This window comes from Eptesicus fuscus, chromosome 11 (assembly GCF_027574615.1).
Source record: "Eptesicus fuscus isolate TK198812 chromosome 11, DD_ASM_mEF_20220401, whole genome shotgun sequence".
In the NCBI taxonomy this organism is placed as follows: domain Eukaryota; kingdom Metazoa; phylum Chordata; class Mammalia; order Chiroptera; family Vespertilionidae; genus Eptesicus; species Eptesicus fuscus.
In genome coordinates this window covers 24,626,046-24,640,905 of record NC_072483.1, presented here as the reverse complement: position 1 = coordinate 24,640,905, position 14,860 = coordinate 24,626,046, and the positions used below count along the sequence as shown (strand labels likewise).

Here is a 14,860-nt window from a genome sequence, read left to right as displayed (position 1 = left end):
TTGGAAGCAATGAACTAATTTTCAATATATTGATATAGATAGATATCCAAACACTAACATTAAATTAAACTAGTAGGAAACAAAATGAGGTTTATAAAACAAAAAGGCTTCTGTAATTAAGAACACATTCACATACACACAACTACACACTACTTTCTAGAAAGCCACACATATAGCCAATTGAATGTATGGAGAGTGAATTTGATGAACACACATTTTACAAGGGATTGAGGTGAGGATTGAAGACTGAAAATAAAGTAAAACCAGCAATGGGCCCTCCCCAGATAATGTTAATACAAGACCACACACTGAAGAGTACAATCAACTCAATTCTGTGCACCTGAAGTTAAAAAGAAAAAAAAGTGAAACTAAAATTTATATAGCTTTAAATGAAAAAAGCTGAAAGAATTCATAACAGCATGCAAACTGACTAAAATAACAATAAGAGTACAAACTACTGTTTATGTGAATTTAAACTAGAACACAGGCATGGCATGCAAACTGATTAAAGTGACAACAAATAAAACAAACACAAAATGGTATACAAACTGATTGAAACTACCTAAAAATGATATCCTCTGAATGAGTTAGGGAAAGAGCTCTGTTTCGCTTCTCTGCTTTTTCTTGAAACCACCTTCAAAGAAAGAAATTCACAAGAATGGTTTATGGATGTGTTGTCTTTTTCTGCCAAGGGCCATTTGGATATTTATAATATCACTAGAGGCCTGGTGCACGAAATTCATGCACGTGGGGGGAGGGTCTCTCAGCCCGGCCTGCATGTCCTCCCAATATGGGACCCCTCGGGGGATGTCTGACTGCCAGTTTAGGCCCGATCCCACTGCTGAGACCTCCCTGATAGCAGGGCTGACTGGCAGCCATTTCTGTTTGCTCTGCCCTGGTGATTCCCTGAGACCCCGCCCCACACAATTTACAACCCCACCTAAGCTGTGGGCAAAGGCTTTTGCATATGAATGGCCTGTCCTTTCTCAGGCTAAAAACTTGTCAAACAAGCTGCACCTGGGTCAGGGAGCACCAAATGTATTGATAAAAGGCCCAAGACCCAGCACCAGCACCAGTCTGCCTTGCTTCATAGCTGGTCCTTGTCTGGGCAGCTGTGATAGAAAAGAGGAGGAATCTGCAGATCTCTCTATAGCTCCTGCTGGGTGGCCCAGGCAGTGGCTGACTTTGCACCTCCCTGGAAACCCAAGAGCCAGTGTACCCAGTGGTTAGTGTGAGACCATAACAGATTAAAACTCTTTACATATATAACTGACACACTCAAAGGGCAGACTCAGTGAGCACCAAAGACCTACTGAAGCAAGTCCTGCTCCATAGGGGTGTCTCCTGCACAGCAGCTCTCCCACTGTAGTCACAGCTGGTCCCCACAGCCAATTGACCTAAGGTCAATTTTTCCCAGTGACACCAACAGCAATCAAGGCTCAACTACAACAATACTGTGCTCACATCCCACAAAGGGGTGCACCTACAGTGTCCAACTCAGGTGAGTAGGGAGGCTGAGCCACTGGGCCCTATAGGACACCTACTATCCAAGGCCACTCTATTAACTCAAGGAGACTTAGCAGCTCCACCCAATACATAGAAACAAACACAGGGAAGTAGCCAAAATGCAAAGACAAAGAAACATGTCACAAATGAAAGAAATAGAAGAAAGCAAACTACTGGATATAGAGTTCAAAACCACAGTTATAAGGTTACTCAAGAATCTTCTAGAAACCTCCAAGGGATTTACTGAGACTTTCAAGGATCTTAGTGAGAATGCCCCCCAAAATGGAAAAGGACCAGTCAGAAATAAAGCATACACTGACTGAAATAAAGAATAATATACAGGGATTCAACAGTAGACTAGAGGATCCTAAGAATCATATCAATGATTTGAAATATGAGGAAGTAAAAAACACCAAACCAGAAAAAAAAAAGAAAAAAGAATCCAAAAATATGGAGATAGTGTAAGGAGCCTCTGGGACAGCTTCAAGCACACCAACATCTGAATTATGGGGGTGCCAGAAGAAAGAGAGAGCAAGATATTGAAAACCTATTTGAAGAAATAATGACAGAAAATTTCTCCTACCTCGTGAAAGAAATAGACTTACAAGTCCAGGAAGCACAGAGAACCCCAAACAAGAGGAATCCAAAGAGGACCACACCAAGACACATCATAATTAAAATGCCAAGGGCAAAAGAAAAAGAGAGAATCTTAAAAGCAGCAAGAGAAAAACAGTTAGTTACCTACAAGGGAGTACCCATACGACTGTAAGCTGATTTCTCAACAGGAACTATCCAAGCCAGAAGGAAGTGGTGATTAATATTCAAAGTGATGCATAGCAAGAACCTACAATCAAGATTACTCTACCTAGCAAAGCTATCATTTAGAATGGAAGGTCACCACCAAACCAGTATTATATAAAATGCTGAAGGGTATTCTTTAAGAAAAGGAAGAAGAATAAAAAGCTAAAGATAAAAAATATGAAAAACAAAGTGGCAACAAATACATATCTATCAACAATTGAATCTAAAAAATCAAATGAATAAAAAATATGATGAACAGAATAAACTGGTGAATGATATAGAATGAGGGGCATGGAAATGGAACAGACTGATGATTCTCAGAGGGAAGAAGGTGTGGGGGTGTGGGAAGAGATTAGACAAAGATCTTATATGCATTTATGCTTTACCTATGGACACAGACAATAGGGTGGCGAGGGCCTGGGATGGGGTGGGAATCCGGTGGAGGGGAGGTATGGGGGGAAAAAAGAGAGACTTCTGTAATAATCTCACAATAAAGATTAATTTAAAAAATAGCCTGCTGTATTTGATTAAATATTTAATTAACTCACCCCTAATGCCTCAGCAGGGACAGATCAGATGTGGGCCTTATACAGCTCGAGGGCTGGACGTTCCCCACACCTGGTTTATGAACAAGGACACTATATGCCTTGTCTCCCAATTTGAGCACTTGCTAGATACCTTTGTAGCTTGCATATCACCAAGCACAACATGGGTCTGAACTGCATGGGTCCACATATTGGAGGAATTGTTTCAATAAACACAATTGGTCCTTCCTATCTGCTGGTTTTGCCCTAGCAGATTCAACCAAGGGGATGGAAAGCACTATTTCACATTCCCAAATGCAGATTCCCCACCGCGGATTCCCAACAGTGAAACAAAAATACTGTTTTCAATTTCAGGTTGGTTGAATTCACCCAAGTGAAGGGCCATTTAAAAAACAACGTGATAGGCAGATTTTCAGCTATGTGGGGGATAGGCAGTCCTAACATTCCACATTGTTCAAGAGTCAACTGTGATAGAACCTATATGAAAAATAGGAAAAATCTAAAATGGAGATAATTATTTCTAAATATTCCACACATACATAATATTCTAGTGTCTTTCTCTACCCTCCTATTAACCTTACTTTTTTCCTTCAAGGTTTTTTCTGTCCTTGACTGAGGAATGCTTATTACCTTTTCTAATTTCTCTCACCTATTGTGTTCATCGCGCCACCAAATGCAACTTTCAACTTTTTATCTAACAGATGATTTCATTTTCCTTTTGTTTGTCTCAAATTATTTTTATTTGGGTAACAAATGTACGTCAAATCCTCATTTGGTGAGAAAAAAACAACAACTATGCTTGCAATGTATTACAGGAAAATTTTATTTAATGCAATACAAGTCCACTCACCCTTTAATCTGGTAATATGATAAATCAAACCCATTATCTTATTTCCTTGCATTTTTTAAAGATTTCAAGTCCTAAGAAGACAAGAGCACTTTATTTATGTATTCTGTGCAACAATATAGAACATAGGACTTTTATTGGAAAACTATAACTACAGTAAAAATAACAATCTTAGTAATAGAGTATATTCTAGTCTTGTATCATAGGGCTTTACTTTCAAACAAAAGGGATGGCACAAGTAGAGGAGATGCGGAATTAGCACAGTCATATAAAAGTGAATTAAAGAACTTTTATTACCTTAGTTTCTTTCCTCCGTCGGCAATTTTAGCTTTTTGAAGATAACCTTCTTTTTCAACCATCTGCAAGAAGAATGCATATGTTAAAACTGTGACAAACTCCCATGCATTATTAGTTTAAATGAACCTATGCTTTCCAAAAGTCATTGTAGTGATAGAAGTTTCCAGTCATAGAACGTCATTAATAATGCATATATAGCTTATGGGAAGTGCCTGCAAGATGATAGTCATTACAAGCCCTTAAATATCCAAAAGAAAGATTACAAAGAGTAATGTGAATGACTTGTTACATGGTGATACACCTTTACTCGCTTTTCCTTCTGGGCATTGAAGTAACTTGCATACAAAATTGATTAACAACAGTAAAACATAGACAAATTTGATGCTCTCCTTAATTTTACTGATCATCCTTGGAAAAGTACTTTTGTTTCTTTACTCCTCACGCCCACTTCCTCATGTACCTGCTGAGGCCAGGGATCTAAAAGAATTCAATGGAGCCAGGTAACTGAGGCACGTGAACTATGGAAGGACATTTAAAACAGTGACATTTCATGCATTTTGTTGTTATCAAGATATGCTGTGTAACACCATCCCACTACCTTCTTCTATGATGTGGGTTTGTTTCCTTTCCTGTTTGTATGTATTGGCTTTCATTAGTTGTACAGCAGCAAGATTCTTAAAGGAGATTCAATAATTTTTTATAACACCATAGAAGTTTTGTGTACTATGGTAATAAATGCATCATGCAAATTGTGATGTAGTGACTCCCAGAAAAGTCTATAATAAGTGTTTTAGTTTCAACTAATATATATTTTTAAATATTTGTATTGATTTCAGAGAGGAAAGGAAAGGGAGATAGAGATAGAAACAACAATTATGAGAATCATCAATTGGCTGCCTCCTGCATGCCCCCGACTGGGGATTGAGCCCACAACCCGAGCATGTGCCCTTGACTGGAATTGAACCTGGGACCCTCCAGTCTGCAGGCTGACGCTCTATACACTGAGTCAAACCAGCCAGAGCTGTTTTAGTTTCTTAACATTCTATTTCTACCTTCCCCTTGTTTCACACCACCCCCCAATTCTATGAGCTTACCTTGTGCTCCATCTTTTCATCTTGATGAATTGCTGACACCTTCTCTCTCATGCTATATGATAAAAAATTTAAGAAGTCACCTGCCTGCCCTACCAGCATGGCTCAGTGGTTGAACATTGACCAGGAGGTTGCTGGTTCGATTCCTGGTCAGGGCACATGCCCAAGGTTGTGAGCTTGATCCCCAGTAGGGTGCCTGCAGGAGGCAGCCAATCTATGATTCTCTCTCATCATTGATGTTTCTCTCACTCCCTCTCCCTTCCTCTTGGAAATCAATAAAAAGAATTTTTTTTTAAAAAAAAGAAGTCAAGGTGCCTCGTTAGCGCAGTAGGGAGCGCGTCAGTCTCATAAAAAAGAAGTCACCTGCCTAATATTGAAGGACCTCACTCAGTGACACCCTAGACATTTTCTTCTTGCTGTAATATTCCACCTCCACCATGCCTTCCTCTAACAAACTCCTAAACATGTGACATCTAATTTAAAATGTAATGTGTCTGTTAGAGTTTTCCCATGATTCCTCTGCAATCTCTTTTAGGGGCCCCTGTCCTGAATCTCCATTTCCATTCTACCATTGTCACTATCATAGCTTTTACTGGATCATTTTTAATGGTCCACTTACTTGCTTGTGCCTGCACCTGTGCTGTGACTTTACCTTTCAGACCTGGATTCCCAGAACCTAGAGTACTAGATGGCACCAATAGTCACAATAATAAATACTGTTTGATCAAATGAGTGGATGAAGAATGGACTGTTTAAATTTTTATTTAAATCATTATAGGAACCTGGAAAAGCCAAGAAATTCAATCTCTACTGTGACAGGTGAAAGGAAGAGATATTTGTCAATAAGTGAGTTGTCCCAAACCACTAAAATTTCACAAGTTAAAGAACTGGCTATTTACAGACCCTCTCTGATCTAGGTGATATCTTTTCTGACTTGTTCATTATTACATTCCTAATACAAAGTACAGTACTTAACCTTCAAAATATATTTGAGGAAAAGATTTCTGAATAATTATTAAGACAATTGTGATAATTTATGATAATCATAGCAAATAATTTTTTACATATCAACATTTCCAGAAAATTCCTTTTACTTCAGCATGCTCTCCACAGGGTAAAAGAGTCTAAGGAAGCTCTCTTGCACAATTTTTAGAATCATGATGCTCATTAGTGACTTTTTTATACTTGGATACATCTATTTATTTGCTTTTCCCACCTTTTATTCCACGTATACTGTTTCCTTTTCTTGGTGCCAAGGAATCTTATTTGTTTACCCATTAAAACCCATATAATAAGTTCAGCATGTAACTCTGGGTAGCACTGGTTTCTACAAATGTCTGAAAGAAGGATGTTTTCAGTAGCAATTAGCATCACAGAGGAGGTCCCTTTCTTTATGAATGTATATTGAGAAATTTTGTTGTGTAACCATAGACAAAATTTGTTTTACTTAAGCTTTCGTCTGATGAAAATAAAATTTACCAAAAGCCTGAATTTATCTACCAAAAATCCACAAAACCTTTCTACCCATCAGAAAAATTGATGCATGCCTTTCTCAGCTAAGAATATACCCTTTCTTACCCCAAAAATATTCACTAAAAGGCCACTGGGTGGACCAGATAAGTGTTTTGTTGATCATTTCTCAAAAAGAGGAATGTGAAAGGCAAAAGTTAATACTCATGCAGGGAGAAATCAACATAAGCAGGCTAAAATTATTTACCTTAAAATTCCATCTCCTTGAACACATAAGCTATGTTCTTCCAGACACTGCTGGGCCTTTTCAAGGTACCTGAGACTAGAGCCAGGGTCCGTTTTCTCATGTTAGAACTCTATACATTCGACTTAATTGCCATCAAACAGGCTGAGCCATTTCCCATGATCTTGAGTCAATGCATTACAATTGTCAGGTATAACCACAAAGAGGTCCCAGAAAAAGGAAAGAGGAAGGGGTAAATGGCAATTTAGTAATATTTTCCTATATCATCTTCCAAAATCCAAGCTGCCTTCAGTGTATTAAGAAGAAGCTAATCATCTTTTTACTGTGTACTCTTACCTACAACACTTACTATTACTATGTGCACATTTTCACATATCTATAAGTATCCGCATGCACATTCCTACATGTAGTTTATATACATGTACAGACATCATGCACACATTCTCACTTCTGGAAATGTTCATTTCTTCCCATTGTCTCTTTATATTTATCTGCAGTCATTCATTCTTCCAACCAATTTTCAAGTTAAAAAAAAAAAGAAAACCTTCCCCTTCAATACAGCTGCTATGTTCACCCTGTTTTGCTTTTAAGGGGAATGGGTACCATAATATCCTCCAGCACCTCAGACACTTAGGCCAGCTTTTGCCCTGGAGTAGAAAACTCCAACCAGACTTCCAACACCAAAAGCACTGCCTTAGTTTAAGTCCCATTTTGGCAAGCAAATATTTCATGAGGTAGATTTTAAATTACTTTAGTATTCCTTGTCATCATATTTTGAAATGTCTCACTATGTTCTAGGTACCAAGAATCAGTTATTCTGGGAGGCTCATAGGAGCTGGCAGAAGTATTAGGTCAAGCAAAAAATGTCCATGTATTTTGTATATAGGTTTATATATGGTACCATTATTAATTATTATTCTAATTATTTATTCCTACTTTATGTTCATGCCATGGTTTGAAAAGACAATGATACATAAATTACAGTTGAGTATGTCGGTCATCTAGGACTCAGGTGGTCTTATCTCTAGTAATGTATAAAATTATATATAGCTTTAGGTCTAAGTTGAGGATACCATAATGCCAAGTTCTGGGCCAACTTGAAGGTCTTTAAGATAGTAACACCCCCTAAATTATGTATACTTAAGAAATGTCAACCAATCTTTAGATGCTGAATCTGGCTTCTTGAGCTATTTGTCCAATGTCCCATCGAAGTCCTATTTAATGCTAAGTGGCAGGAAAGATCAGCGATTTCTAGATTGGATGCCAGCCAGTCTGCTAGCATTGAGGACATACACAGTAGACCCAACTCTGCTCAAATACAGATGAAAAGAATGAATGGTAACAGGATATCCATATAGCACTGGTCTATCAACCTTAGTTGAAGGTGATAGACAAGGCAGGAGAGCAGAAGACAACCTCTGATTAATGTAACACTTGTGGCAGAAAGATCAGCCTATACTCATAAGTACAGACACTGCAATTTTTTATGTGAAGTCTCCATGTTGTTCTCAGATAAAAGAAGTAGAATTGAAAACAATAGGTTTTCATCAGCACCAGTACACCAAAAGAGTTCTGTCAAAATACATGTTAATAAAAGGAAATAAACTGGATCTAAGACTTTCACCAGATTTTGATGAGGAAAACTTGGCTTTCAACACCACAACCACAAAGCCCTTATTCCTTATAACATTTACTCAGCTATTGTATTTAAGTTATTCTTTTTTCCCCTCTTTGTTCTGATTCTGTGTTCACTGGCAACACTCTATGACTCCTAAATTAGCTTCTTAGTCCTTTGAAGTAGAATATGGGTGCCTTAAATAGTCAGCATCAGAATATCCACTACATAAATTTATAAATCAAAATTATAGTTTATAAAATCAGACTTACAATTTGGTTACTAATAGATAGTCCCTAGGAATCATTATCTCTGTAAGCCCTGATAACTTTGACAAATACAATTTTTCTAGACCCACAAAACTGAGATAGCCCTAAATTTGTAAGAGCCATTTAAAATAGTGCCACCCTGTGAAAGCATCTCTGACAGACTGCCCTGCTCCAGGTGAACTTTGCCTCATCTCTCTGTAACTACAACACCAGGCTACTGTAATTGTTAAACATATTTAGAATTTATTTTCCTATTTAATTATGAGGCACTTACTATACTTTTTATGAACTTTTAATACTCTCAGTACTTTTCTGTTAATCTTGTTTGATTTGCTAATCTATCTATATATATAAAAGCCTAAGCAACCGTCAAAACCGAAACAACTGAACGGACGACCAAACAGGCTGTGTGGGGCGACAGGCCGACAGGGGGGTTAGTGAGGGACGACCAAATGACTGAGCAGCAGGCTGCATGGGGTGACCAGGTCGGCAGGGGGGTTAGTGAAGGATGACCAAATGACTGAACAACAGGCTGTGTGGGGCAACCAGGCTGGCAGGGGTGGCAGTGAGGGGTGACCAAACGACTGAACAGCAGGCTGTGTGGGGCAACCAGGCCAGCAGAGGGGGCAGTTAGGGGTGACCAGGCTGGCAGAGGGGGGCAGTGAGGGGTGACCAGGCTGGTGGGGGGGTTAGGGCAACCAGGCCAGTGGTGGGGGGGGCAGTTGGGGGCTACCAGGCTGACGGGGGAGCAGTGGGTGTGACCAGGACATGGGGGGGGGCAGTTGGGGGTGATCAGGCAGACAGGCAGGTGATTAGTTAGGAGTCAGTGGTCCCCAATTGTGAGAGGGATGTCCGACTGCCGGTTTAGGCCCGATCCTGTGGGATCGGGCCTAAACCGGCAGTCGGACATCCCCTGAGGGGTCCTGGATTGGAGAGGGTGCAGGCTGGGCTGAGGGAATCCTCCAGTGCACAAATTTCATGCACCATGCCTCTAGGATATTTATAAAAGCCTAAGTGACCTGCTGACTGGCCGGCCAGTAGCTATGATGCGCACTGACCACTAGGGGGCAGATGCTCAATGCAGGAGTGGAATCCACAGGCATGAAACATGGAATAGACTGATGAATCTCAGAGTAAAATGGGGAGAGGAGAGGGCCGGAAGAGATTAACCCAAGATCTTATATGCATACTAAAGGCCCGGTGCCAGATTCGTGCACCAGTGGAGTCCGTCGGCCTGGCCTGCAGGGATCGAGCTGAAACTAGCTCTCCGACATCCTCCAAGGGGTCCTGGATTGCGAGAGGGTACAGGCCAGGCCGAGGGACCCCACTGGTGCACGAATCCTTGCACCAAGCCTCTAGTTTCTATTATAAAATTCAGAATGGGGATACACCTGGTTATATCATTTAACTCCTAAGTTATACTTTGCTTTTCCTCTTAAATTCTTCTTACTTCTCCATTACCCACAGAAATAGGTATTTCTGCCTGTCTTCTCTCCATTGCCTTAATTTTTAATTTATTTTTCATTTTTTCTATTTTTAAAATAAAAATTATACTGAAGTTGTACAATATAGAGTTTTGATATACATATACATAGTGAAATGATTACTACAGTCGAAAACACATTCATCTCGTCACATAGTTACCTTTCTTATCTTTTCTTTTTTTGTGTGTGGTAAGAGCACCTTAGATCTAATCTCTTAGCACATGTCTAGTATATAATACAATCTTATTAACAGTAATCACCATGCTGTATATTAGACCTCTGGAACCTATTCATCCTACATAACTCCATTGGCTTTCCTTCTCATACCAATGTCTTTAGGATGCACCACTTCTCTCCTTGGAGCTCACTGTTTACATTTTTCTTCTCGGTCTCCAATTATTTTTATACTGTCTCTTTTTTGCTATATCAGATCTGTTGACCTTATATGTGGACTTGCTGTGGATGCAATTCATTAGGAACAGAAATGAAAGTGAGGGGACAAATCATCTTAAAAATCCAGCTTATCTGTAAGTCATATAAAGTACTAATTTTATAAAGAATTAAATGCTTATAGAAATATCTTACACATAGCTTGAAATATGATGTTTTTAGAGACATGAAATACAATGTTTTTTCCCTAATGTAAATATGTAATTTACTCTGCACATACTTTCAAAAAGTGGTAAGCCAAAATTCAAGCTGGATACACTGATTACACAAAAAGGAGAATATAAGAACAGCAAAGGAAAATGATTCTGGGTCATGCATGAGTGGAGCCAGGGAAGGAGCAACTTTAGGCCTTAGAGTTAGGCAGAGTTTGCTCACTGAAACCTATTTATAACCATCTATATACATGTTGCTCAATATTTCATGGATATTCTCCCTTTCTTTCTCTCACTGAGAATGAGAGAGCATGTTGGGCTTTGGGGTTCTGCTGAATGTCTTGAACCATTTTTCAAATGTTGGGTTTGGCAAAGCACAGATTATGTTTTGCCAAATATTTTTCCCCATGATTTTAAACCCCTGTGTATTTCAAAGGAAATTTTACCCACATGTCCTGATTTATTTACCCCTAAATCACCAAAATGTCATTTTGAAAAAGCTAGTATTTGATGTCTAAAAACCCCCATAGCCTTTTTCCTAAGACTTTCATCTTGTAACCAGTGTGTTTTGTTTGGTCACACCAAAACTCCAGGTTCTGTTTGTGAAACGGGCTCATGAAGGCACCTCTTTGTATCTCAAAAACTTTCTTCAGTCTTCTGAAGACGTTTCCTGTATCTCACCTCTCCTTCCTCCTCTTCAGTTTCTCTTTTCTGTCCTGAATTCTATTTCTTTGTGTCCTTTATATAACTATATTATTCTTTCTTTGCCTGCTATTGGAGTTCAGTGAGAATGGCCTTCTCTGTACTGTCTAGGCCAGTTATTAGCATAATTCATTTTTTGTTATAAATTAACTAGAGGCCTGGTGCCGGATTCATGCACTGGTGGGGTCCCTCAGCCTGGCCTGTGCCCTCTCGCAATCTGGGACCCCCTTGGAGGATGTTGGAGAGCCTGGCCTGGGGGGATCAGGCCGAAACTGGCAGTCCAACATCCCTTGCTATGCCTGCCGCCGCTACTCAGTAGCACTGCTGTGGAGGCAGGAGAGGCTCATGCTGCTGCAGCTGCGCTTGCCAGCAGTGAGCCCAGCGTCTGGTGCCTGTTGGTCAGCTGAGAAGCGCTCCCACTGTGGGAGTGCACTGACCACCAGGGGGAAGTTCCTGTGTTAAGAGCCTGCCCCCTGGTGGTCAGTGCGCATCATAGCAACCGGTCGAACGGTCGACAGGTCGCTTAGGCTTTTATATATATAGATTTCAGTCTAGGCAGTAGGGAAGACAGGGTTACTCCATGTTATTAGCATTTTTGTTGTTTTATTGTTGTGTGTGTTCTTTTTCTCTACTCTAGAGATAAATGAACCTAAAATGTGTGTCTGGATGAGAGAAATTATTGGAACCTCTTTTTGTGTTTTAATGGTTTCTAAACTCCTTACCATCAGTTCCAGGCCTTCATGATCTGAGAATCAGCCCCCTCTGCTCACATCCCCTAACTTATTTCTCTATTTTAGCCAGTGTGTGATTCTTGTACTTTTTCAAATGTAACAATTTGTTCTGTCCTCTAGACCTTTGCCCTTGCTGTTCCTTCTGTTTGAATCATTCTTCTTCCAGTTCTTTGCTTGACAATCTCAAAACTGCATATATTAATTTAAATGTCCCTTTCAAAGAGTGCTTTTATGACTACTCAATCCAAGGTAGGCTCTCCCTCTCACATAGAAACTTGTTTTTCTGCTGTTAAAGCAGGTTTTGTAATATGCATTTATGAAATGATTTATTCCCTTACTTACTGAACACTTCTCTTTACTCATAGTTTGAAAGTCCCTCAAGAAAAGAACATGAGTATTTAGCATATTATGCATACCCCAAAACTAGCACAGGAATGGCCTCAACAAGTATCAGAATTTATAAACACACTCCTACTTGAGACAAGAAAGGGTGCATGAAACAATGGAGATGGTTTCTATTAGTAATTAAATTATATAATTTTTATTAACATACGACCAGCTTAAGGATCTGGGAGCATGTTATTTCAGAAAACCTAATTTTATCTTGCCAAAGTAGAATTTTGAAAGACTAAAGTGCTTGTGGATTTTTTCCTTCGGTTTAGTCAATAGAATCATTCCCCCAAAGTGGCTGTCTTTTGTTTTAAAATAGGAAAACACTGTGTGCTCACAATGCCTTTCATCCTCAAAGTCCTCACAAGTATTAATTAATCTACAAAATGATATCTGGCTCCAAAAGGTAGAATCTGTGACTTAAGGTTTATCTACAAAAACCTGCTTTGCCCCCAAGGCATGGCAACTTCCAGAGCTCTGTCCTCCAAATCCTCCTAGCTCAGGAGGGAGCAGATGATTCTCTGAAACCTGCCACAGGCTTTTGACTCCTGCAGGGTTATCCATAGACATGTCTTATACTCTGGATAAAAAATAAAGATGATAAAGATTTAACATGTTCTAAACAGAGTTATTTTTCTTGAACATTTCTTTACGGAGGGAAAAAGGAGAGTGCCGTGAAAATAATTAGATCTCATGAACAGTTATAATATAAAGTATACAAGATCAGGCAATAAAAACATATTGGTACAGTTTATGTTTCATGTTTAAAATTGTTAATGCATTATAGCGCCTGCTAAGTATCCACATAGATTCTCAGAAAAGAATTTAGGGCTCTTGCATTGGTGGCACATGGATTTGAATACCAGACGGCAGAAATGATGTCACCTCTCAGTGAACAGGGTAGTTTCCACCATGAGATTCTAATTAAGAATTTATTCTTTTGTCAATATTTGAAAGAAACACATTATGCTTCTGTTTAACCACATTGATCACAATCTACTTTATTAAAGAAAACATTCGGAGGTAAAGCATGGTCATCAAAGGATGATAGCATCTTTTAGAGCCCCCATGATGGCAGATGCCACTTTTGTAAAATAAATCATTTTCCTCCAAAGGGGATGGATCTAATGGGATGATTGTGCCAGTTATGCTTAAAGCCAAAGCCTCTCGTGATCCCTGGGAAATGTTCAGCAATGTTCTCAATATAAGAGATGAAAAGAGTAAGATTTATATAGCACCAAATGTTGGACATAAATAATCTCAAAAATCTACATCATGAAAACAATGAATAATAACACCAACTTAAAAAATTTTATTATTTTATAAACTGTTTTAATGTATAGTATCTCATCTGTGGTAGCTCATTCTGCTAGTTACTGCCAAGGCAAACTACTGCCAAAACCCGTGCATGACTTCGGAAGCAACACTGATGCATGAGGGAAAGCAGAATTGTAGGGCTAAAGGTAAGGAAGATGCCAGATTTGTGGGAAAAATATGTAGTTCTAGGTCAAATATACATAGACATATATAAGTTAGATTAGTCAGATGTAAGAAGACTTTATAGGTTCTGGGATAATTCAAGTCTTGGTGTAAATTGTAGTAGTTAAAAAGTAATCAGAATTTGCTGTTTGGGGGGAATTGGTGGCTATTTTGGCATTGTCCATCATGATGGAATAATTCATAAATAAGAGTTGTGGGGTAGGTGTGAGGTAGAGAGGGTCAGTGGGGGGGGGAGGATGTTATCCTAGTTGATATCTGAGTAATTAATTATAAAATAAGACACTGTTACATGTAATTACATTGAAAAAATGGCTTTCATTATAAAAAGCAGTCATATATTCATTAATATCTGAAATCAAAAATATTTAATAAATCTCTAATATCTTAATATTAAATCAATTGACAAGCATGTCTTTTTAAAACAAAAACTAGTGCTGAAAGCAATATAAGGTGAAGTATTATATAAGAAAGAAAATACAAGTCATGACCCCTAACTTCAAAGCATTTATAGTCTAGCCATGGAACAAGCCTATTACCCATGAAATAAGAGTGGACAACAAAAGAGTGCTGGGATGAAGAAATGATAATTGTTACAGAAAATTTAAGCTCCTTCAGAGTAAGAGCCATGTCTTAATCATGTTACTATTGCTGGCCTGAGGGTATGTATTTGGGAGTAGATAATAAATAAGGTAAATCAGGGACCATGAGAGAGGTCTATAGGCTTAGTGTTATAGAAAATAGGAAGCTATTGAATGTTTTGACAAGA

The 14,860-nt window shown here is 38.9% G+C and overlaps 1 protein-coding gene across 2 annotated transcripts in view; it reads right to left on the bottom strand.

Annotated features, from left to right (window-relative positions):
- ARHGAP15 (Rho GTPase activating protein 15) overlaps positions 1-14,860 on the bottom strand; it is a 648,004-nt gene that overhangs the window by 550,478 nt on the left and 82,666 nt on the right. For both annotated transcript variants that reach the window (XM_008143494.3, XM_054722880.1), the window contains exon 4: positions 3,997-4,058. In XM_008143494.3, the coding sequence (XP_008141716.1) occupies positions 3,997-4,058 (62 nt within the window). The remainder of the gene's footprint in view (positions 1-3,996; positions 4,059-14,860) is intronic.